At 31.0% G+C, this 23,983-nt stretch overlaps 3 protein-coding genes and 1 long non-coding RNA gene across 5 annotated transcripts; 2 read left to right on the top strand and 2 right to left on the bottom strand.

Annotated features, from left to right (window-relative positions):
* Positions 1-2,343: 2,343 nt before the first annotated feature.
* On the bottom strand, positions 2,344-5,200 carry LOC123302784 (1,2-dihydroxy-3-keto-5-methylthiopentene dioxygenase). The gene is made up of 3 exons (XM_044885877.1): positions 4,815-5,200; positions 3,239-3,538; positions 2,344-2,626 (listed from the first exon to the last, which is right to left on the bottom strand). Exons 1-3 carry the CDS (start codon positions 4,935-4,937, stop codon positions 2,501-2,503), a joined length of 549 nt encoding a protein of 182 aa, XP_044741812.1. The 5' UTR covers positions 4,938-5,200; the 3' UTR covers positions 2,344-2,500.
* Positions 5,201-8,347: 3,147 nt separating this feature from the next.
* Positions 8,348-15,306, top strand: LOC123302740 (heat shock factor protein). Its single transcript, XM_044885814.1, has 8 exons — positions 8,348-8,591; positions 10,072-10,180; positions 10,682-10,806; positions 11,492-11,698; positions 13,213-14,186; positions 14,282-14,405; positions 14,666-14,792; positions 15,085-15,306. The coding sequence occupies exons 1-8, from the start codon at positions 8,487-8,489 to the stop codon at positions 15,288-15,290; spliced, it is 1,977 nt and encodes a 658-aa protein (XP_044741749.1). The 5' UTR covers positions 8,348-8,486; the 3' UTR covers positions 15,291-15,306.
* Positions 15,307-17,157: 1,851 nt separating this feature from the next.
* On the top strand, positions 17,158-19,439 carry LOC123302796. The gene is made up of 3 exons (XR_006535556.1): positions 17,158-17,170; positions 17,285-17,286; positions 18,795-19,439. It is a non-coding gene; the product is annotated as an uncharacterized LOC123302796 (long non-coding RNA).
* Positions 19,440-20,719: 1,280 nt separating this feature from the next.
* Positions 20,720-23,705, bottom strand: LOC123302772 (probable elongation factor 1-delta). 2 transcript variants are annotated; one of them, XM_044885858.1, is made up of 7 exons: positions 23,558-23,705; positions 23,367-23,462; positions 22,144-22,365; positions 21,960-22,040; positions 21,811-21,886; positions 21,470-21,715; positions 20,720-21,161 (listed from the first exon to the last, which is right to left on the bottom strand). In XM_044885858.1, the coding sequence occupies exons 2-7, from the start codon at positions 23,457-23,459 to the stop codon at positions 20,878-20,880; spliced, it is 1,002 nt and encodes a 333-aa protein (XP_044741793.1). In that variant the 5' UTR covers positions 23,460-23,462; positions 23,558-23,705; the 3' UTR covers positions 20,720-20,877. The 2 variants fall into 2 exon arrangements, with proteins under 2 accessions (XP_044741793.1, XP_044741794.1); XM_044885859.1 differs by lacking the exon at positions 22,144-22,365.
* Between the last annotated feature and the right edge of the window lie 278 nt (positions 23,706-23,983).

Genomic DNA, 23,983 nt, shown 5'->3' with positions numbered 1-23,983 from the left:
AATATTGAGACGAACAAAATTTTGGTTTAGGTGTTCTTAAAATCACCTAATTAGTTCATTTCCGATTATTCGTCCGTCTGCCAACACGATAACTCAAAAACGAAAAAAGATATCAAGCTGAAATTTTTACAGCGTATTCGGGACGTAAAAAGTGAGGTTGAGTTCGTAAATGAGCAACATAGGACAATTGGGTCTTGGATCCGTAGGACCCATCTTGTAAACCGTTAGACATAAAACAAAAGATTAAATGTAAAAATTGTTCCTTATCGAAAAATAAACAACTTTTGTTTGAAATATTTTTTAGTAAATATCACTGTTTACCTGTGAGGTCGAAAATTAGGCGTAAATTGTATAGTATGTATTATATGGGAATATCAGTTATGTATGTGTGACATATATGTATGTGTAATGTCATAGAGTAATCAGCACTGTCTGCATGGTATTTCAACAATTAACTCAGTCAATTGTTTGTTTTCAATTGTTTTAAATGTTTATTTTGCTCTCCCCGTTTAATAAACGCTTTGCGTAAACTAATGCTATTTTTTGAAGGTAATAGCATGATGGAAAAAATACATGAATTATGAACATCTCAAGGGGACGGCAAGAGTGGTCAGCTGCCCCACCCTGAAGGTAGACTGACCATGCATTTATATCTATCTAATTACTGTTATATTTTCTGAAATTTTTAGACTATAAAACGTGGATTTGCCTCCCCTTCGATTAGAACCAAAAATTCTGATTGTCCCCACTTTTGGCAAACAGCTGGTTAAGCACATAGACTGCAAATTCGAATAAGGTCGATTCAATCTATAAATATAGGGTTTTGATAACTCAAGAAGCTTTTCACCTTTGTATTTCCAAGATAATTACAATTTTGATTGTAATTTTCATGATTCTAGTAAAAAGAATTTTTTTTTTCGCCGTGAGAGTAAAGTTGCAACCTTAGGAATTCATTCGGAAGTTTCCTCATTCTAGAAATGACAACAGATTTGTTCCCCCATTAGAGCATCGAAGAGAATTGGTCATACGAAAGAACTTTTATAGAGACGTTTCGTAAAACGACTACGCATAGACTAAATATGGCAGCGCCTGGACTAATCGATTTTTCTAGATCGTCAATTTAAAATACTTTTTGTTATTAAATGCAGCTGTCTTGTCGCCGAATTCAAGGCAACTGAAATTGAGAGAAATTATTTATTTATAATTGTCAATAATTGAATGAATTTCTGCCAAAAATATGCGGTTTTCGAAAAATAGAACAAAAGTTCAATAACCATCAAACAAGTAACACACCTATATACCTTCAAAATTTTCACTGCTAATGAATGCATAAATTTTCTAAATGTACAAAATGTTCCAGGAAAATTGTTAATATTTTCAAGAGACATAAATTTCAGCTCGATGTCTATTCTCGAGTTATCGTTCGTAATCTCTGTTAAATCTGTCAAATGAAATCACATGCTTAGGAAAAAAGCAAAAATTTGTTTTGCCGTTTTTAACACTCAGGACCCTCTAAAACTGTCTGCTTTTTTTTCTTCAGATTTCCCCCTCTCTGGCCGTTTGGCTGGCGAAGGCATTGATCAGAAGTAGTATGAAACATTTTACGAGTTAAAAATTTCATAAAAAACACAGGTACGAAAATACTTCACGAAATAACCTCGGGAAATAGTTTTCAAGGTTTATGTTTTCTTGGGCAATAAATGTTTGCTGATAATGTGAAAGAAGTCTGATATTCGATAATAATTTGTGTCATTACTAAACATTATACCTTAAACACTCTGTAATAAAAGTAAAACTTAAATTACTTGACCAGTGTTTATAAACACTTGCATTACAATGTTTGGAAACAATTCAAAAAATTATTTATTTCAAAAAGTTATGAGTTTTAGTGACGCAACATTTTCAAACAAAACATGATTCATTCCAAGTTAATAGTTTTTGCTCGATGTTCGAACTTTTTACCCACAAACGAATAAAATTAGTATTGGACTGTTCACAAAAATGTTGAAAAACGTTGTGGCGTCATCAGAATCCTTTCAAATAAAATTTATCCGATTTAACTCACCTAACAGCGAAATAAAACAAAAAAATCAAAATCGGTTCGTTTGTTTAATAGCTACGATGCCACAAACAGACAGACGCACACACACACATTAAATTAGGCTAAAAAATAACAAATATTTATTTACTTTTATTTGGTTACGAATCCACAATTTAAAAAAAAAAACCAACTTACATGGATAAAATAGTATTCGGCTTATGGTAAACTATTCTAAGACCCCCTCTCCCCCCACCCCATATATTTGTTTGAAGATATCAACAAGAAAAAGAAAGTCCAGAAAATTTTTATAATCAAAAAATATGTATTAATATCTCAAATTTGTACAAACATAACAATAAATTTTTATTATAAATTTACTTCGATGAAAACTGATCCAAAAAAATTTGGTTAACAAAATCTGATTCGATTCACTTTTTAATTATCGTTCATAATAATTAATTATTGTTGAACTAATGATTGGAGTTTCTCCAAATATTCTTGACGACATTCCATGTGATCCGCTGGACGGTTATGTGGCGTCCAAACTGGTTCACCCACAAAGTAACGTTTGGCCTTTATATAATTCTGTGGACAAAAAATTTTTATTAATATTTTAACGTGTCTTTTAAAGCCGAAGACTTCTCTTTTAAGGAAGCAAAGAAAATTTTTGGTATTCCTTCAATTTTTACATTCTAGAGACACCAATCTTTATACAGGGTGTCCCATCACCAAAACGGATGTCCTTATTGCATCAGGTAGAAAATAAAATTCTTAGGTGAAAAATCCACTTTCATTTTTTGATTTGATCTGAGCGATGAGGGGGAGGAGGTGCTTCAACGTTCCGCTGGTGTGTGTGAATGTCTAGGAAGGAATGAGTGTATGTGCATCGGATCAAAAAATGGAAGAAGAATTTTCGTCTTAGAATTTTATTTTCTATCTGATGCAACAAATTTCAATCCATTTGTCTAATAAGTATTCAAGGATACCCCTACTTAACATATTTCGTAGACTTTCAATTTATTCTTTTTCACATATGGCGTCTGGTGGTCGCCATATTAAATTTTCCGATAAACTGCCATATCTTCAGTGGTCCTGGGAAGATTAAGACAAATCGATTGACGTAAGAATCATCAAAATCGGTTCATGGCAAAGAAAGTCTTACCAAGAAACTCTCTGGTGTGCCAAAAAAAGACTTACATTTGTATCAAGAGTAAAGCGATGATAAATTCCAGCTGGTATTATTAATAAATCGCCGGGGGTCACTTCAATTCGAATCCATTCATCGTTTGCATCTCGTACATCAAAATAACCAGATCCATCCAAGACATAACGGATTTCGTCATCAGTATGCAAATGTTCCTCGAAAAATATTCTCAATTTCTCCTCATAATTCGACATACATTCTTTTGAGCACGTGATCTCATCGCAGTAAGTGATTCCCATTCCTTGTCGTAAACTTTGCAAATAATCATTGTTTTCATAGTCATTTACTGGTATCTAGAGACAGAAACTAAAGTTACACGATTTTCTTATTTCATTTTCCCGATATGGTCAATTTTATCGAAATTAGAAACAAAAAATTTATTCCGATTTTTTTTTAGACAAGATTAGGGAAAATCGATAGAATTACAACCAAATTTTGGACTAAAAAAGACGAAAATTATATTCATTCATGGTGACCACATTACTGGAATACCTTAAAATGTCAGGGAGTTCAAATTCAGCTAAAAAAGTCATTGAATTCCGTAACAAAATTCTAATACAATTTTATAATTTTTGCCCTTGCAGGCCATGCTCGAGCATCGCGCCTCGAAGCAATGATTCAGAGCAGCTAGTCAAATAGACCCTTGTACTCTATCCCCGCTACGCTTTTCAGTGGCTATTATAACCAACTGATGTACTGAAACCCAGGATTTGCCTAGCGCTGAGTTTCCTAATTTCTTCTGGTTCGACTATGGCCGGACCAAACCATTTGCTTCGCTGCTGTATGAGCGCCGGGCAGTAACAGAGAAAGTGGATCGATGTTTCTTCTGAATTTTCTCCGCATCTGTCACACGCGGGAGATTGTCTTTTTCCAATCTGATGTTGGAACTTGTTCAGGTTATCACCCAACAGGCTTTTGGCGATTCGCCCTCGCTCGTAGCTGGTCCATGCCTTTAATTGTTGGTTTTTCAGATTATCTCCTAATCTGTTAAGACCTTCTTCATACAATTTTATAAATTGACCTTGATGGCATAGTAGGTAGGTAAGGTCCGAAAATAAAATTCTTTCCGTAAATTATTCTGTATACAAAATTTTCATCGAATTTTCAAAAATATGTAAATTGAAGGCTTTATCGAACAAGTGAATATTTTTTTGTACATTCCAGAGCATTTTAAACCGAGCAGAAAGTCTCCCTTTTATTCCTAATTTGGAGAAAAATTACAGTGGATTTTTTTGGGGAAAAAGTAAACTAAGATGTTGAATAGGTAAGTTGGGCCTAAAAATAAAAATCAAAACCGTTCGAAATCGTTCAAAATTCAAAAAAATATTAGTAGATAAAATGTTTCTTGTCCCCAAATTCCATTTAAATCCTAAAATAGGGCCTCTTTAAACAATTAAAACATATTTTATACATTCAATACAGCCGACCAGAAATAATTTCAACGACTTAACGTCACAAAACAATTTGACAGAACATTTCAGGTTATGTAACACATATTTAGAAAGGTAATAAAAAATAGTGGGGTTTGCAAGAATCCAAACATAAACAAGCACAAAAAAAAACACATACCTCAAAATGTTCAACACCCGATTTCACGTACAAATCTTTTAAATCGATAAATTGTTCTGGATCTCGATGATTCTCCAAACGTTGATCATCCTTAATTTTACCCAAATACCATGCACGTACCATTATTTTGGAATGATTTTGCAGAATCACTTACTAAAGCTTACGATTTCCGTATGTTATAAGTTGTAAGAATTGACTGTTTTTGATTTATCCAATCCGCACTCGCACAACATTCAGTTTCTAAGATACGGCCAAGTTCGTAATGTCAATAGTGATAGCATTTGATTTCTTATCCGTTTTGATAAGAATCAATGGATAAATCTAGTAATAAAATGTTGTAATCATGTAAATAAATAGTTTTTAACAGTAACCAATAACAACAAAACGAAGTTAGCCCATCATGCACTGTTCTATTATCAATATACATATATATATATATAGGCTGGCTAAAAAATCGGAATAGTATCAAAAATTTTTTAAATTAAAAAAACATTAAACAATTATTCTTATTAAAACAATCAATCTTAGATGTTTCTGTAAAAAAAGTTGTTTGAAATATTTTTTCGTAAATTTTTTACTAATGTGGGTGCAAATTAGGGCAGAACTTTGATGTCCATTTTCTTCAAAACTATAAAAGATAAGGAGTTGAAAATTTGCAGGTACCTTAAACTAATCTTGTAAAATATTCTCAAAATCAAACAAAAAATTTCCAGAAAATAGTTTTAAAAAACTCCGAAAATCAAAATGGTGGCTGAAAGGTTGCCATAATTGTGTTGGTTATTCAAACTTTTCTAGTTTATTAAAAATAACGCTAGCACTGGTGACAATCAACAATTTTTATACATGGTATTTCAACAATTAACTCAGTTAATTGTTTGTTCTCACTTGTTTTTTGTGTGTTCGGACTTCTATGTTTTACTGTTTAAAGGATAGGTTAAGATTGATAAAAGTTATGGACCAATTTTGTCCATCCCAAAGTGTGACTTTAGATAATTTTGTGGGAGCAGGGAAATATGAACTTTTGATGAGAGCATTTCCTTAGGAATTTATAATTTTATACGTTTCTTAACACTGGACCTTTGGGACGTTATCTCGAAAATTACCCTTCCAATTGTTAAATGAAACCAATTTTTGAATTTTTTGGATCAATATTATCGTATATCATGAGTTTTATCCAAATCGGAAACGAAAAATTTCCGAGGGGTGTACCCCTTCAAGGGGTACCCCTTCAAGGGGTGTACCCCTTCAAAAAAATAGAAAAATTTATAAAAATTTTTTTGTTTCGGAAGGTATTTTTGACCCAAAAAATTCAAAAATCGGGTTCATTTGGTGATTGAAGGAATAGTTTTCGAGATAACATCAAAAATCGATCAAAGATATCGTTTTTCTCAGGAACTTATAGCTCAATCACCAAATTAACCCGATTTTTGAATTTTTCGGGTTAAAATTATCTTATAAACTAAGTTTTATCAAATTTCGAAACAAAAAAATTTTTGGGAATTTTTCGATTTTTTCAAAAGGTTACCCTTTAAAAAAATTGATTGGTAAAATTTCTTGTCTCCAATTTGAGTAAAAATTCACTTTCTGAAATAATTTTAATCCAAAAAATATAAAAAATAGTAATAATAAATAATTGTAGCTCTCTCTGTAGTTTTGGGTGCTGAAATTTAAATGTGCAATGACTACCGGTAGAACACATGGATTTCAACGTGCTGAATGAATCATTCCATGCCTTAAAACATTACAACAACAATATTTAGAGTCACACCCGGTATATAATACCGATACATATAGAGGCTAGACATGTTATTATTATGATTGTATATCTGTACAGCTACAGCGTAGTAAACAAAGTAATGTATATAAATTAAAATAGATGTCACCACATGCAATATTGATTTAATAAACATTCTTAATTCTACTACTTTCATATTTATATTGAAATTGTACTTCTTAATTCTCAAAATATTCCATTTAAAATCACATTGAATGGATTTAAATTTCAATTACTGAATAATTTTTAATAATTTTATTTTTATTATAGTTGAAGGTCCATATAAAAAAGTTTTAATTCGAAAATTTTCCACAAATTTAGAAATAGTTTTCATTGTGGATTAAGCCAACTTTCGTCCAATTTGACCTGTTTCACCGTTGCAGTATTCTATAATAAGTTCTGCTCACGTCAAACCGTTAATGCCGAATAAATTACTAAATTATCCAAGTTCGGATTAATTATAAATTAACGTCAATCGACAAATGTACACACAAAGGCTAATTTTCCGTTAAACATATTTTTGAATATAAAATTGAGGAGATATATATATCGATATATTATATCGATTTTTTTAACCTTTTCAGATCAAGGACAAAATAATGTTCCCATTTATTGACCCATCACCCCTCTATTTAGGTAGATCAAGATAATATAATTTTTCCAAAGGAAATTAATGATAACAAATGAATTAAGTATAATTAACTTTTGAGCCTGTTTTTCTACACATAAATAAGTCGTTTAATTAAAGGGCAATGTACTCTTTATCATGAAAAAAATGCATTTAAAATGAATTAAATAAGTGCATCGGAATTTTTATTTTTACTTCATGAAACCCGTTGAAAAATGAATTTTGACGATGGCGTAATGCCTTCCCTAGAATTATTGAATTCGGTGAGATTTGCTGAACACTTACAATAAAATTTTTTTGAGTTTTTGCTTAATTTTCGACATATTGAAGTTTGAAAATTAATATAAAAAAATTTTTGAATTGCACTAAATTTGGAACGAGTGAATTTTTAGTACTTATTGGGCTTGAATAAGTTTTATCTCTGAGCTTATTTTGTAAAACAATTCAAATGAGAAGAAAATGCACTAATCAAAAAATATACCATTTTTAAGGAAAAAAAAACACTTTTATTAAACAATTCTTAAAAATAGTCCTCAACCCAACGCATCTGACCACAGAATGATCTGATCCAGGTTATTCTTAACGTAGTTGTGCCATCAGGGTCAATAATAATGTGTGCCTCAGTTAATCACTTCCAGATTACGTTGAATATTGAACAATTGAAAGTAAACGACCTGGCAAAAGATTAAAAATCTAAATGTATAGATGAAAAATCTCTGCCAAGCCTCCACTACCACTGTTGGAATTATTGGACCACTGTGGGAACTTAATTTCCTTCTTCTGACGTAGCATCAGATCGATGATCGTTGTTTAGAACTGGTTAGGCTTTATCGATCTTGGAATGTTGTTGGGACGAAAACGTAGGATATTCAAGAAAATTATACACAAAAAAGATTGCATCATGATAACACCATTTTCTCGACCAATAACAAAACAGCTCGTCATTGTCTGAAGTACTGTATCTGCATCTGTTTTATTTTAAACTCATACAAAATATCAATAAAAATGTGAAACGACTATGAACAACGAAATAACACGCTGCCTACAACGTGACTTGTGTTGGTGGGGTAGAAAAAACGCAAGCGCACATGTAACACAACGTTGTCGTTCAGTGAAATTCATTAGTCCTATATTGAAGTGAAACTTTGTTAAAGTTGTAATATAATACATAACACATTTTACATTATTATATACAAACAGAAAATTTAAAGGAAAATTTATCATAATATTGAGTGCTAAATCCATAGTATTTATTGAAACGATTAAGAAAATGCGTCCGGTATTTGAAAATGGTGCACCTGTGCCTGCATTTCTGAATAAATTATGGAAAATGGTTGATGATGAAAAAACAGATAATCTTATATCGTGGAGTCCCGTAAGTACTGAAATATTATTATGGTATCATTGACAACTTAACCATACTCTTAAGTCATCTGATTTTCTCATTTTCATCTGAAATTTTTCCATTTATTTTTTTAAATTTTATTTTAATTTAGTAAACTATGGAAAATTTTTAATATGTCATCATCATTAATGTACTCATTTTTGGATACTTTTACCAAAAAAAGGACCATTTTATAAACAAATAGGAAAACATTCATTTTTTTTTAGAATAATCCATTTTGATTTTTTTTTTTGCAATTTTTGGGTACTCTGTATAAATTTTTTATTGACAGGATAATTTTTTGTTTTTGTATATTTTTATTTTTATTTTTTGCTTGGATTTTATTTCGTAGATTCCGGGTGGGAGCAAGTAATGTAATCTAAAATTTTTCTTTGATTATCCTAGTTAATATTTATAATTTTCGGTCTATTTACAAATATTTCTGTTTGATAAAATGATCAATTGTAACCGAAATTGCTAATAATTTTAAAATGGACGGCTATCACAGTCTTGGGGAAAAATTCCAATTCAATTCTAAACCGTAAATTTTTTTAGAAAATATGTCTTGTTTGGTTTAAAAAAAAAAAGAAAAAAGAAAAACGAAAAATGGTCTAAATGGATCGCATTTGGATTTATTCCGTTAGGTTTTTTTTTTCAAGTTAATAATATTCCATGGAAAAAGTGGATCCGATATTTCAATCTTAAATATTTAGAGAATTTTTTCATAAAATATGACCCATAAGACCCTAAAACAAAAATGTAAGATTTAGAATTCCTCCCTCCCTCTCCTATTCAAAGTAACTCGTCACTAAAATGTCTGATTTCGACAATTTCTATTATATAAACAGATAAGCCCCCACACACCCCTTGCATTCCCGGCCCTGACTACGATCAATTTGATCTTATTGTACCTCTTTTGTTTCAAAAGTATTCCAGGAGCCCTACAGTTTTAATAAACTTTTGAATATTTCTGGGTGTGTTCCAGTTTTCTCCTCTGGAATCAGGCATTTTTGGAAAGTCGCCTAGAGGCGGGCTTGTGACTGTTTTTATTCTAAACGAGTTTAGCCAAGGCTTCTTTATTGGGACATTTTGAAATGGAGGAAAAACTTTTTTTTAATTTTCCTATCAGAATTTATCCCAAATTTAATCAAAACTTTCCTTTTATCCTAATTTATTTTTAAACTCCGAAATTCTTCGTGTTAAATTTTTGTCTCCTTGAAAGCTATCTGTCTTTAACATGCATACTCTATTGTGGCAACGAAGAATGCCCATAATTTATTTATCAAACTTCCCCAAAATGGATGGACCCAAAGTTTCATACCCAAACAAAGTATTATGGTATTATATAAGTTGAAATTTTTAGAAACAGCTAAAAAGAAGTTCCATTTATTCAGAATTGGTCAAAACTTCAACATATCCCAAAACCCACTTTGATATTTTGGTCTAATTCGGGAATTTTTTTTATTTATAGGGAGGACAATCATTTATAATAAAACATCAGGGCGATTTTTGTACAAAATTATTGCCACAATTTTATAAACATAGCAATATGGCCAGCTTTGTGCGACAGTTAAACATGTGTAAGTATTTTTAATTTTATTATTCCAAAGGTTGACGCTATATTAGCTCAGTTAGGGCGTAACCAATTCCGTCCGCGGTATGCTCAGGGTAGTGGGTTCGATTCCCACCTACGCAATAAAATTAATTCAATTAATAGTTGTGATGGGCTGGTGTAGTGCATGGTATATGCATGAAGGAGGTGCACTCAGCCTCTGAAATTGAGGAGCTGATAAATGAAATTATCAGCGGAAAGGTGGTTAAACACATGGCATCTATGGGCTCTATAGCCTAAGTGTGTCCTTCGAGGACAGCCAATATAACCTAACCTAAAGATTTGTACAGTTTTTGACAAGTAATGAAGTCCTTAAAATTCTTGATGATATTTAAAATAGGATCATTAATTTTGTTGCGTTGTAAGTGAGCTTTACTCCTGGAAAAATTCGAGATTCTTGTGGGAAAAGTTGTACAAACTCTGTGATATATTAAACAATGAATTGAGAAATAATTTTGGATATTTTTAGATGGATTTCATAAAGTATCAAATATTGAAAATGGAATTCACAAAGGAGAACGCGAAGAAATTGAATTTATACATTTATATTTTAAGAAAGGCGAACCTACCCTAGTTGAGAAAATTAAGCGTAAGGTATGTATATTTAAGGATAAATCCGTTAAAATATGAGGTAGAATGCACAACTTTCTTTTACAACTTACACATTTTCTACAGCAGCGCCACTATTTTTCTGCTTAGAAATATTGATTCACCGAACCAAATTTTGGTATAGGTATTCATAAAATCACCTAATTAGTCCATTTCTGGTTGTCTGTCTGTCTGTCTGCCTGTCTATCCCCGTCTGTGTACACAATAACTCAAAAACGAAAAAAGATATCAAGCTGAAATTTTTACAGCTTCTTCAGGACATAAAAAGTGAGGTCGACTTCGTAAATGAGCAACATAGATCAATTGGGTCTGGTAAACCGTTAAGAGATTAAGTAAGTGCAAATTTTATAGTACATATGTATTATATGGGAATATAAGTTATGAATGTGTGGCTATATAAGAGTGGATATCTTTCTTTACTTACGTGACGTCAAAAAAACAAACGATTGCGTCATCAACACTGCCCAAACATGGTATTTCAACAATTAACTCAGTCAATTGGTTGTTTTCACTTGTTATATATAATGATTTTCCTTATCTCTACCTTCCATAATCCAATGAAAAAAGAAAAGAATCCCGATGTCTGTATGTTGTGCCTCTTCGATACCTCACAGAAAATTGAAATTTATTAATGTTTATGTAATCAATTGTATAATTTTCTTTTTTAAAGATGTCATCACGAATACCAAATAATAATGGCGATAGTAAGAATATGGAAATGATGACAAAAGTATTAAAAGATGTTGCACAAATGCGTGGCCGTCAATTATCGTTGGATGCTCAATTGGCCACAATGAAACAGCATAATGTTGCGCTATGGCGTGAATTATCTTTGTTAAGGCGTAAACATCACAAACAGCAACAAATTGTAAACAAGGTATCATTATTTGTATAGAGATTTTCAAAATCGGAAACGCATAATTCAAACTTTCTTTTCCCAATCAGATAGATCAAAGTTTACTGAAATCACTTCATCGTGTTGTTGTTTCAATAGGGAAGACTTTATATGACTCATAAATCAAGTGAGCTAAAGTGTGATGAGAGGTTAAAAATCTGCAAAGATTTTGATAAGAAAAATTTCTATTTTGTTTTCATGGGGTGTGTTAGTGATCCTTAAAAACCTTGAAAACCTGTAAATGTCCTTGATTTTTAATTTTGTCCTGAAAACAATATTTTCAATCCTGGAAAATCCTTGAAATATCCTTAAATATTACTTTTCAAATCCGTTAGCACCTTTTTCTTTTTCTTTGCAAACACAGTCAAGATTATGGTCAGGGACTTTGTTGTATGGAAAGTTATGGATTAGATTTTAGTTAATTTTGGCAAGATATTTTATATTGCGCTTTTTATTCCCGATTATGCTTAGCTTCCTTATTCATAATATCTGAGCCACTTTCTTTCCTTCTTGATGGGGAACTTTCGAATTTATCATATGCAGGGTGTTCCGTGACTCGATGGACATAGCTTAAGAGCGTATTCTTTGAATAATTTTAAGTCGAAAGTGTCTTCTATACTTTATCCAAAACCCAATGGTTAAGGAGTTATGGGCACTATTGAATTTAACGTAATGTTAAGAATAACTTCGGAGAGTTATTTCTGTATGCCCTTAAGCGAATGAATTAGTTAGGGGGGGGGGGGGTTTGAGGATTTGTAGTAGGAGAGAGATGAAAATTGCGAATATCTCGCTCCATTTGTTATTTCTAATAAAGTAAAAAATAAATAAACCTACGTAATTTTGATTTCGTAATAATTGAACACCTTAAAAAAATTTCGAACTCTCAATGAATTTAAAAAAATCCAATTTGTTCTCTTTGAATGTCTGCTGAAAAATTTTCACTTAAGGCACCTCATTTAAAACAATTCACAAGGTACCAATCGACTTGGAAAATCTAGAAATGTCAGGGAATTTTTAATTTGGGTCAGGGTAGGGATAGCACTCTGGAAACCCGAATCTTTACCGTTATTTTGGAAATATATTCAGCATTAATGTTAACTACAAAATTTTAGCTTTGGGAGTTCGATTCATCTTAGTAAATGATCGTAATCTGAGCCAAATACAGTATTTCTGGATTTTTTCGATAATTATGAGACTTCATAAATAGCCAGGGAATTTTAAATTCCTCCCGAAAAGTAAAACCTAACTGTCGGATTCCATTTTGTAAATATTTTTTTCCTAAATATTTCAGGACAGAATTCATACGCCTCGCACACATCTTCCCTATTGTGTAGAAATCACGGAAAAAAATCATCAAAATTTGATAATGAATAATTCTAATTTCAGATGAAACATTCGTGATATGTTGATTTAAAAAAATTTAAAAGAAGGGCCTAATAAATAGTAACAACTTCACATAAATAATAATGTATTTCTAAAATTTATTCTGTTAACAGCTAATACAGTTCCTAGTGTCATTGGTGCAACCATCTAGAAATAATATTAACGGTTTGGGTGTTAAACGGCGATATCCGTTAATGATCAATGATATCGCACAAATTAATGGTACAAAAGCGAAAAAAATCTCTAGGACATCCGAATCACCAGGACCAACCATACATGAACTAGACACAACCGATAATACACTATTAGAGGAAGCAGGTATGTTAGAGGATTATATTGAACCGGTTATCGAGGTACATAGTCCAGAATCACAACGAACCCGAAGCAGTACAAATTCATCTAACTCCAAAAATACTTCACCTATTTTGCTCGATTTTGATGAAACAAATGATGATGGAAGTAACGATGAAGACTGTCCGTTAAGTCCAGATTTATTATTTGCAACAAATCCACATTTAGTTACACCACCACCCCAAACAATGCAACAAACTCAACAACAGAAGAAACAAACAAAATCGAAATCAAAAGCGAAAAATCCTAAATCACAATCAGAACAACCTGAACCAAACGAATTACTGAATGAGTTAACCGAAGATTCAACAATTATTGATGCGATTATCCAACCAGAAAATACCACTGATAATAATGGTATCCAAACAATAATGGTCTCATCAGGGGATGCAAATATCTTAAAAGCAGCCGCGCATGAGTTTGGTTTTATTATATCAAATGATGAGAATTCACAAAATGGTGAAATGATTACATTAGAAAATGGTTCTCAAATGGATTTAAACGAACTTTTACAGAGTAGTGAAGTAGTAGCCCCAATTAAATGTGAGCCTATTGAAACAGTTGGAGATGGTTCCTCAAACACAGTGTGTGCTATTGAACCAAGTACGAGCACATCACCGATTAGCAACGAAGACGTGCAAACATCTACGGAGAATTTAGTGAATACAGATGAGTTATTAAATAATCGTGCGATTGCAACAGTTCAATTACCAGAAATTTCTCAACTAAACACAGCGTAAGTATTTTTTAATCAATCCTGGAGAGCAGTTTGTTTTGTTCTTTCCAGGCGGTTTGTATGCTTTATTTGAGAGTATTTTCTGTAATCTAAAGTAATGGGTATGGTTGCAGCTCCGATCTAGATAATCATTTGGACTCCATGCAAACAGAATTGGATTCGTTAAAGGATTTACTTGTTGGTGAGGGATATAGTATCGATGCGAACGCGTTGCTAGGGGTATGTATTCCAAATTAAACTTCTTATTTGACCCCTTTGCTTAATGCATTCATTTTCAAAATAGGAATCCGAAATTGTCATCCCTTTAGCCTATTTGTGCGTTTCCTTTAAAATTTCATTATGTTTCGGGAATTGAATTCCACCGATGTATCATTTTCAAAGTAGAAAGTTCGAGTTCGCTTTCAGTATTTTGCTTGATTCCCTGGACATTCAAATTTCCAAAAACAAAGTGTTTAATTAATTATTTATTTTCCAATTAGTTATTTGGGAGTGATGATCCAATGTCGTATACTCTACCGCTATCAACCAATGATTATGAAAATCAAGAATTATCCCATAATGATGTCAAAAATGGTCAAAATAATTCGAGTCGTCAAAATAATTCAGGTAAATTTTCATGTTTATATTTTTACGTCAAATTTTGTAACTAATAGGATGCATCTGCATGAACAGAGTCGGATTAGGGGGTTATATCCAGCTAGAATTTTCAAAGAATTTTTCCGATTTTTTCCATTTCCGGAATGTACATACATTTAAGTATATTATCTGGAAATTTCAAGTTTATCCGATAAATATTCCGATCCAAGTTTATCCGATTAAATATAGACAACCGTTATAGATGTCTTCATTTATTTTAAAATTTTTGTTTTAATTCGAGATTTTATATATGTTTATATAGATCCAATTTTATCCGGTTCTGAATTAATGTGCGCTCCAACATTTGACTTCGATATGTTCTCAACTCCAGACAACACGATAATGGCAACACCAGAAAATTCAATGGATCCAACAGACATCAAGAATTTCCGATACAATAATGATAATTTGACGAACAATTGCGACAGTCCATTGACGCCCAATTTTTCAATTGATTATGAAAAATAAAAATGTTGACACTTCATTTGAGATTTTTTGTCAATTTTTTGAGTTTGGAAAGTTTTTGATTAATTTTTCTTTTTTTTTTTTAACTAACTTTACTAAAAAAATTTATCAACATTTTTCAGTTTTTCCTCAAGAATTGTGTAGATATTTTCTAAATTTTTTATCGTAGTAGTGAAAACAGTTCAATCGCACGTGAGTTCAATTTATTAAATGGAAAATTTCATCGAACAGGAACCACAAAATTTTTTTGAAGGATTTTATAAATCCTATGTTCTTTATAATTTTTTTTTGGTGATTTGAGACGTTTAAAATGGTTAAAGGGAATTTAATTTTCACAGTTTAAAGGAAATATATATATCTATACAGGATAAGCCAAAAGTTTCTATGTAATTTTTTGTTCTTAATAACCAGCAACTTTTGGTACACCCTGTAAATAAATATGTATATACATATAGATAATATGTATTTGTACATTCGTATAGTTTAAGGTCACTTTGAGGTCTTTGGACTGCAGCAAAATCGTTCGGATTCTATTTTTTTTTATAACACATACTTTGTTTTTGCCATATAATTGTATAGCTTCGTATACGTTCGTATATTTTCGATTTTAGTTCGTATTCGTATATTTTTTCTGTCATTCCAGTACTTTAATATTTTCTTAATATTTTTTCGTTTTCCTATATTTCCTTAAAAGTTTAGGTCGAGAAATTTCAAGATACCGTGATCGTAAAATACTTTAAACCGGAAAATTTGGTATTGTTTCATGAGCTTTTCTAGTTTTGTAGAAAATAGAAGCATTTAAGGTTGCAATTCTAAAGAACAGTCACTCGCTCAAGCTATTTCCTCTAAAAAAATGACATGAGAAAACAGATGACATGAAAATTGTTCAATTATCTGGCAAAAACAAAAACGATTCACTTATAATTAACAGCTAACAAGATAGGATGGAAAACTTGAATCATTTTTGGCTGGATTTAAATTATTTTAAAAATATTTCATAAATGTATTTAATTTTTATTCGGATTCTGCCAAAATCCAAATTTTGTTATGTTCAAAAATTAATGTGACAAAAGCATTTAATTCATAATATTTATTTTCAAATCGAAAAACTCGTTTATTTTGAATATTTCGTTTATTTTTTTGAGTAATAAATTTCAAAATAATTTGTAAATAATTCTGTAAAAAAATATAATAATTTGTTGTTGTTTGTTATTGGGCGTGATATTACGCCGCGCTTTGTACGATATTTGTTACTATTTTGGAAGAAGTTTTGTAGGTGCAAATTTTTGTTCAAAAATTTGCATGAGTTTACGAAATAAAAAAAATTTTTGAAGACAATAAGTACGAAGATTTGACTCGTGATTTTATCTCCTATCGTTAGGTGAACTTTATTTCTTGAATTTGATCGAACTTTCCACTGTAAAATCATCAAGAATTGACAAGTTTCGGTTTAATATAACCATTATCAAACTGTAAAAGTTGTTATGGCTATCTTTGTTATTTCGATTTTTCAAAATCCGCTATGAGACGTTCGGCGAAATCGTTCGATTTTCTATTTTCTCTTCCATGTTTCGAAGAAAGTTAAAAATGAGACGATTTTCAAAATCCGAGAGTTACGAGATAAGAGATTAGACTCTGAAATTATTCCCGCTGAAATCTAGGACGATAGATTCTCATTCGAGGTTAGTATCTTCCTTTTTTTTAAAACATTCTGATATACGGTTGTTTTCGGATTCGGAAATTTGAAGTGAATTTCGATAATCACAAATATTTCCATATTAAACAAAATTTTACCTTTTAATTTGAAATTTGTAACTCAAAATATAGAAATTACAGGATGGCAATCGATTTTGAAAAACTTGGGAATGTGAAATTCCTAAAAAGTTAGTCTCGAATTCAGTTTTGGGAATTCCGCTGAAACCAGAGTTAAAAATAGAAGATGGCCGCCCTGTATTAAAAACTCAACTCAATTTAAATATATTTGAGCATAAATTCAGATGTATAAATTTGCCATTTTATTTTAAACTAAATTTTCAGTAAATCGGAACCAAATTGAAAATATTAAATTTTCTCCAAACATTATACTGAATCTTGGATCGATCCATGAAAATTTAAGTCCATGTACAATAAAGATTTTATGTTAATTTTTTTAACTATTAATTTTTCGCCAACGTTTCGTCAACTTTGCTGACTTCCTCAGGAATCCTTGACTTTTGGATATGATTTTTGGAGAAAAATTAGTTTTTGATAAGAAAATTCAGGTGAAATGATTACATAAAAACCAACCTAACGATTCTTTTTGTTTTTGCTCAATAGTTTTCTAAATGGGACCTTTCTTTTTTCAATACAAAAAATCAAATTTTTGAAGCAATAATCTAAAAATGAAATGAAAGCATAACATAAAAATCAGCCAGCGAGTGACAATAAATTTTAATATTAGCTTCAATCTGGCTCTTTCATGAAACTCAGATTTTTTGGTCGAAATTACTAAAAAAAAGGAAATTCCCACAAAAAAAAAACACATTTCAGTATTTTTTTTTTTCTAATTTTATATTTTCCAATAAAATGAAAAAGTATCAAATAGATCCATGCAATCGAGAATTATAAGATTCCAGATCGCATGAACTTAGAAACTTAATTATATTTATCATCGATTTATTTTCGAATTTTAATTCATTTTAGTTTTGGGTGTCTAGCAAATTCTAGATTTCCGGGATCTCACCGGAAATTATAAATGGATTTTCGAAAGAGCTCTTACATTATTTGAAAAGGGAATTTCTATGAAATAACCCAGATGTAAAGAGTTTAGAAATCCGATTAAAAAAAAAAGACTAGTCACCCTGTATTTTATTAAAATTTTTAGCTTGAAATTACATTATAGGTTTAATAATTTTTTTTGAATTATAGTTAAAGTCGGTTATAACGACATTGAAGAAGGGGTCGTATAATTACGATCGTTATATCCGATAGTCGATTATTAAGCGATATGTAGTTTTTATTTAGAAGGAATTACCATATTTCTTCGCTATTGAGAGAGATGTCACTATAGTAGCTTATTTGGTGATTCATCAAAAGAAAATCCCGGCCGTGGATCATCAGAGATCCCCTGGGATGACCTTATCTCCATGTTTTTATAATTCAGCTTGTCTTTTGACGATCGGAACTTTCATTGTTCCTTGAGGAAGTATCATAATAATCGAGTCGTTGTTATAAGCGATGTCGTTATAATCGATTTTGACTGTATGTGGTTTTTTTTTCTATAATCATTTGTTTTAAGTAGGACATGCATATAATTATATACCAATTAAATTTTAAGCACTTTATAATATAATCTTAATTATATATTTGTATCACTATTTTTTTTAAAAAAGATTCTAGAACAGGGGGGAACACCCTGTATATAAAATACAAAATAATAATTGTGTCATCATATCCCTGAATACAAGAGTCCGTGCAATCAAAGCAGATAGTTCTGCGGCCAAGCGTAAATTTAGTGAGTCATTTCAGAAAGAAATTTCTTGGGAAATAATAGTTTTTCTAACCATTTTTGCTCTAAACAATGTTGGTGGTACATTGAGGTTAACAGTCTCTCGAGAGGCTGTTTCTCGCTCGCTCTTCTAGGCGCTTTTTCTCGAACTTTCTGTTTCCTGCATCCAATTTTTATTACATGGACTCTTGTAATAATTTTATTTGCGTCAACGGACACCTAATCATACGGAACTTGGTAACTATTAAGGCCATGGAAATTTTAGTCGTAGGCTTCAGTTTTTTTGGAAGATTAAAGATGATTCTTAGCGCTTTACTCATTTAAAATCGTTTTGACAAACTCTTTAGGTATAAGTCATACTTAAAAAGAAGCCTCCACCAAATGTGGAAAGGGCCTCCTAAGTCTAAATCCGGCCCTGAATTTATGTTCTTCTTTCGGTAATTGTTTTATTTAATTCAAATAACTTCTACCCGCGGCAAATATTCGCTTTGTTTTTAATTTAGAAGAACGTAAGATCCGTTCGATTTGGGACCTGACGCAAATATTTAGGCATTTTAATTTTGTTATTAAAAAAATTAGATCGTGACTATACGATTTTTGTACATAATTTTCATGGAAAAAAAAAGATACCAATTAAAAAAATTTAAATTCCATATAACTAACCCCCCCCCTCTTTCACCTCAAATAATAAAAATTTAAATTTTTTTAATTGATATATTTAAATTTTAAATATTTTACTTTCTAATTTATTTTGTTGTTGTCAATTTTTATGTGAAGAATTTTTCTTTTAAATGGAGGAAAATCACAGAACAAAAAAGAAAGTTTTTTGTTAAAAATTTATTAACCTTTTTTTTTTTTAATCAAATGTTGAATTTTTATGAATGTCAATTCTTACCGTACTTGACGTGCGCCTTCCTGTACCTTTTATTTTTTTTTTTTGTATGTCGATCGAAATCGAAAACTGTTGATCACTTCGAAGTCTTATTTTTTGAATTTAAAATTTATTTTGAACTGTGATCTTCGGGCTGTGAGTATAAAAAATATTTTTTTACGCGTTTCTTGTTTTCTTTTGTTTGATGCTGTGGCGTTACAATAGAAGGGCCTTAACATCGGATTTACCCAGAATTTATAAATCTATTTGATTGAAAGTTTTTGAATTAACTTCGAAAGAATTAGCGCAGGGATCCAAAAGCGACGAAAATGAAAATCAAATTCAGCACATGTTTCGTTTTATCGATTTTAAACGTACGTGTGCCTTCGACCTAGAATTCTTATCGGAAGCGAGTTCAAAGAACTTTGCGAAAATTTTCTATAAATTCAATATTTCTACTCTTAAAAGGTCATTTATCGTTTTTGCCTAAAAATTTTTTGTTTTCTATTGTTACGCCAATGCGAATGTAATGAGCGTAGATAATGTAAGACCCTTAGAATTGGCGCTCATGAAAATTCAGCTTCACACGCATACAGTTCTTGATTTGTTCATTGTTGGTTATAAATTTTAAGGAGGATGTTATTATAAATTTTTAAGGATTATTTATCGACCATCAAAAATCATTTCAGTTGTATTTGTCTTCAAATAAAATATTTTATTTTTGAGAATTTTTATTTAATGAAACCTTTTCAAAAATTTCCTAATATTTCAGGTTATTTAGAATTCTTTCATTTAATAGGCAACTTTTCGATAAAATTTAAGTCGATATATTTCGTAAACCATTCATTTTTGGGTCAAATCTAACTTCAAGTTTCATCCAGATCAATTAAACATTTTTTTTAAGTATTTAAAAAAAAAATTCGAAGCCAGGAGCATTCGAAAAATGCGAAAAACTGACCGAAATTAGTCTGAAATTACCAAATACCAAGAACATGGGTTAAAAAACTTATGAACTGGTCCAAAATTCCATTCAACCTTTACATACTGGATACAAAAAAAGAAAACACATGAAAATTGTTAGAGAAGGAAAAAAAACTTGTATATATTTGTTATCTCAACATAATTGTAGAATTTTACAAGTTAACAGTACGTTTTAAATATTGAAGTACAGTACGTTTCAAAAAATAAAGAATTTTGGGTAAAAAAAAAGATTTCCGAAATAAAAAATTTGTTTAGATTTTGTTAAAAGCAGCGATATCCACACTTTGAACGAATTCAGAGCCCAGAGTTTCAATTTTTTCTTGGATTTCATCAACAGATACTTTATCATCTTCAACCACACAACTGATTTGTAATTTATGGATGCCGTATGCTAATGGTACTAATTTTGCAGCGCCCCATAATAAACCATCTTGTTCAATTGATCGTACAATTCCTTCTAATTGTTTCATGTCGGTTTCATCGTCCCATGGTTTCACGTCGAAAATGATGTTTGATTTTGCAATTAACACTGGTTCTGAAATTTTAATTTAATTATTAGTAATATTTTTCCTGGAAATATCCTGTTTCGAAGAACATCGAAGAGGGGTGGGGTGCATTATAAGTACGTTTTTTTTTTTTTTTTAAATTGTGTGAATGTCAAGTTTTGGGGGCTCTATGCCTTTCAAATTTATCTAAGGGCAATATTTATAAAACAGCCTCTTCCAATCCTTCGAATTTCCTTTTAAGTTCTGGTCATAAGACTTTAAGGGTTGTTTTTCTGATTCCTCGATAACAAAATTGGTCTAATATGAATGAAGGTCGAAGATAATATAAAACTCTTACTTTTAGATTTTTTGGCAGCATATGCAGCTAAACGTTCTTCTCGAATTTTGGCAGCTGCTTCATCTTCACCTTCTGATTCTGAACCAAACAAATCAACATCATCGTCATCTTCTTCTACTTTTTTGGCTGGTGGAGGTGCCGCACTCTTTTGGGGTACACTGGAAGCAGCGGATTGTGATTTGACGCCTTGTAACTTACTAACCGTTAATTCTAATGCGCTTATTCTATCGATAAGCGATGACACAGCTGTAACAACACAACAATAAAAATTACAATAATTTCCAAGACGATATTTCCCGGTTTTTCAGCCACCCAACGATTATTGAAAAAAATTTGCTTACTCTTTTCTAATTTCAATTTATCTTCTTCTAATTTTAATACAAGATCTGCTAAAGATGTGTTGCTGCCTTTATCTGCCTAAAAACAAAAAATGAAAAAAAAAATCAACATTCCATTAATTTTGGGAGCATTCGGTTATCCAAATACATACATTTTGTAATTGATTTTGGAGTTGTTGACGAGCTTTTTGAACTTGTGCAGCTAATGAATTTTCAGGTGCATTGGCGCCACCCTAAAAATGGGATTACAATACTCAAAAAAAAAGCAAAGTAAAAAATCCTGAAATATCCCCAAAAAATCCAAATTTAGACACAAAAAACACAACAAATTGTTACCTTGGATTTTTTATTACGTTTTTTCTTGCCACCAGAAGCGTTCCCCGAATCCTTATTTTCTATGTTAGCAGTAGCAGGAGGATTTTGGACACTTGTTATTGGGGATATTGTCACTTGAACGGATATATTATTTGGATCGTTATTTTTTTTATTCTTTTTGGATTGTGATTTGTTAGAACTGATTTCGTTTGGTAAAGAGGAAGGATTTACGTTATTCTGAAGCTTGTAACAGAAAATTTATTAGTTAAGTATGTTAATTACAGTCGAGTCCGATTTTTTCACCCCTCTAAGTATTCTTTAAATGATATTGCTATTGCAGAATTGAATACAAAAACACAAAATTGAATTCGAGATATCGCCCTTAGAAAAATGCGAAAAATTGACCCAAAAAAAGAATCCGAAAATATCATTTATTTTACGATTTAGTATTTGAGATTTGCCATATTTTTCGTCGCGAATGAGTGATATCTCGCAAAACGTTAATTCATCGTCAAATAAATCCGATTTTTGTGTTTTTTTTTGGATCAATTGTATCTTAAAAAAGGAGTTTGATCCAAAGAAGGTAGTACTTAGTATAGAGGGTCGATTTGACCCAAAAAATCTACGAAAATCGCATCTATTTTAAGATTTTTGATGCATAGTTTTAGGATTTTGCCATATTTTTCGTCGCGTAAAAGTGTAATCTCGCAAATCGAATCGTCAAATAAATGCGATGTTTGTGTTTTATGGGTAAAATGTACCTTAAATAAGGCTTGGACTCAAGTCTGAAACGAAATTTTTTCAAAACTAACATGTGAAGAAATCGGACATTTTACCCAAGTTTTATAAACAATATTCAAATTTCTATGAAGCCGTTGTCATCTGATTTGTCAAAAATAAAATTTGGCAGTCACAAAGTTCAAAGTTTGGGTCAAATTCATGTTAAATTTGTATATTGTTTACAGATTATATGTTAAACCATGCAGTTTGTATCATTTTGGCCCGGGGACAAAATACTATTCGAAAGAACATATAGGCTAAATTAAAGTAAAAAAATTTTCCTTGAATTTTCCAGAATTCTCAAAATTTCCACCTCAATTACGTCTTTTTTTGTAGTAGTTTTGTCCTCGGGTAACTTTCAAGCTTTTGGGGTAATTCCATCACCAAATTTTGGTACAAACACTGTTAAAAAAGCGCAATTGAACTTGTCGCATAAAGCAAAATATTAGCGAAAATTTAAATACCTTCGATAAATTTGTATAATAATTCACTTCAGCATCCTTATAACGATGAGCATCGGTCCAAAATGTATTATCTAAAGGATGTACTACAGCCATTTTCTACAATAAAAAAAAATACAGCTATTTAGAAAAATATTCGAGGAACATACCGTTAAAAAATGTCGCAATTCTAGATAGTCGTTAAAAATACTTACCGGTATGTGTTAATAAGTTATTTGTTGGAAAATTTTAATAAAATGAATACCCCTAAAGTATGGTGTGAAAAAGCACGTTGCTTCTCAGCTGAACGTGTCAAATTAAAAAGAACACTTATCGCATGATCAGAGAGAAGATCGATTTAAAAATATTCATTTCTTCGTAAATCATATCTATGGTTGCTAGAAGGCGATTGAAAATCGGCAACGCAGTCGTCGAATATTGATTTTCCGACTAAACTAAATTTATATTACACCAAGTTAAACAGAGATGGAAGCACTATGATATAATTATCGCATTCAAACATAGATGGCAGAATGTTAGTATTGTTTCGTAAAAAATATCTATATAAAAATTGTAGCCCTGTTTCGTTTCTATGTGTAAACAATTAATTTATTGATCATTTTAATTCATTTTTAATAACA

The sequence above is a fragment of the Chrysoperla carnea genome, chromosome X, assembly GCF_905475395.1.
Source record: "Chrysoperla carnea chromosome X, inChrCarn1.1, whole genome shotgun sequence".
NCBI lineage: Eukaryota > Metazoa > Arthropoda > Insecta > Neuroptera > Chrysopidae > Chrysoperla > Chrysoperla carnea.
The sequence above is the reverse complement of the archived record's forward strand: the minus strand, read 5'-3'. Positions and strand labels throughout refer to the sequence as shown.

Coding starts and splice junctions, on each gene's coding strand:
- LOC123302784 (XM_044885877.1), bottom strand. CDS start 4,937: ATGGTACGTGCATGGTATTTGGGTAAAATTAAGGATGATCAACGTTTG. Junction 3,539..4,814: donor CGGGTGTTGAACATTTTGAG/GTATGTGTTTTT, acceptor TTCTGTCTCTAG/ATACCAGTAAATGACTATGA. Junction 2,627..3,238: donor GCTTTACTCTTGATACAAAT/GTAAGTCTTTTT, acceptor TTTTGTCCACAG/AATTATATAAAGGCCAAACG.
- LOC123302740 (XM_044885814.1), top strand. CDS start 8,487: ATGCGTCCGGTATTTGAAAATGGTGCACCTGTGCCTGCATTTCTGAAT. Junction 10,807..11,491: donor TTGAGAAAATTAAGCGTAAG/GTATGTATATTT, acceptor TCTTTTTTAAAG/ATGTCATCACGAATACCAAA. Junction 11,699..13,212: donor AGCAACAAATTGTAAACAAG/GTATCATTATTT, acceptor TTCTGTTAACAG/CTAATACAGTTCCTAGTGTC.
- LOC123302772 (XM_044885858.1), bottom strand. CDS start 23,459: ATGGCTGTAGTACATCCTTTAGATAATACATTTTGGACCGATGCTCAT. Junction 21,716..21,810: donor TAAATTGAAATTAGAAAAGA/GTAAGCAAATTT, acceptor GTGTTGTTACAG/CTGTGTCATCGCTTATCGAT. Junction 21,162..21,469: donor TGCTGCCAAAAAATCTAAAA/GTAAGAGTTTTA, acceptor TTAAAATTTCAG/AACCAGTGTTAATTGCAAAA.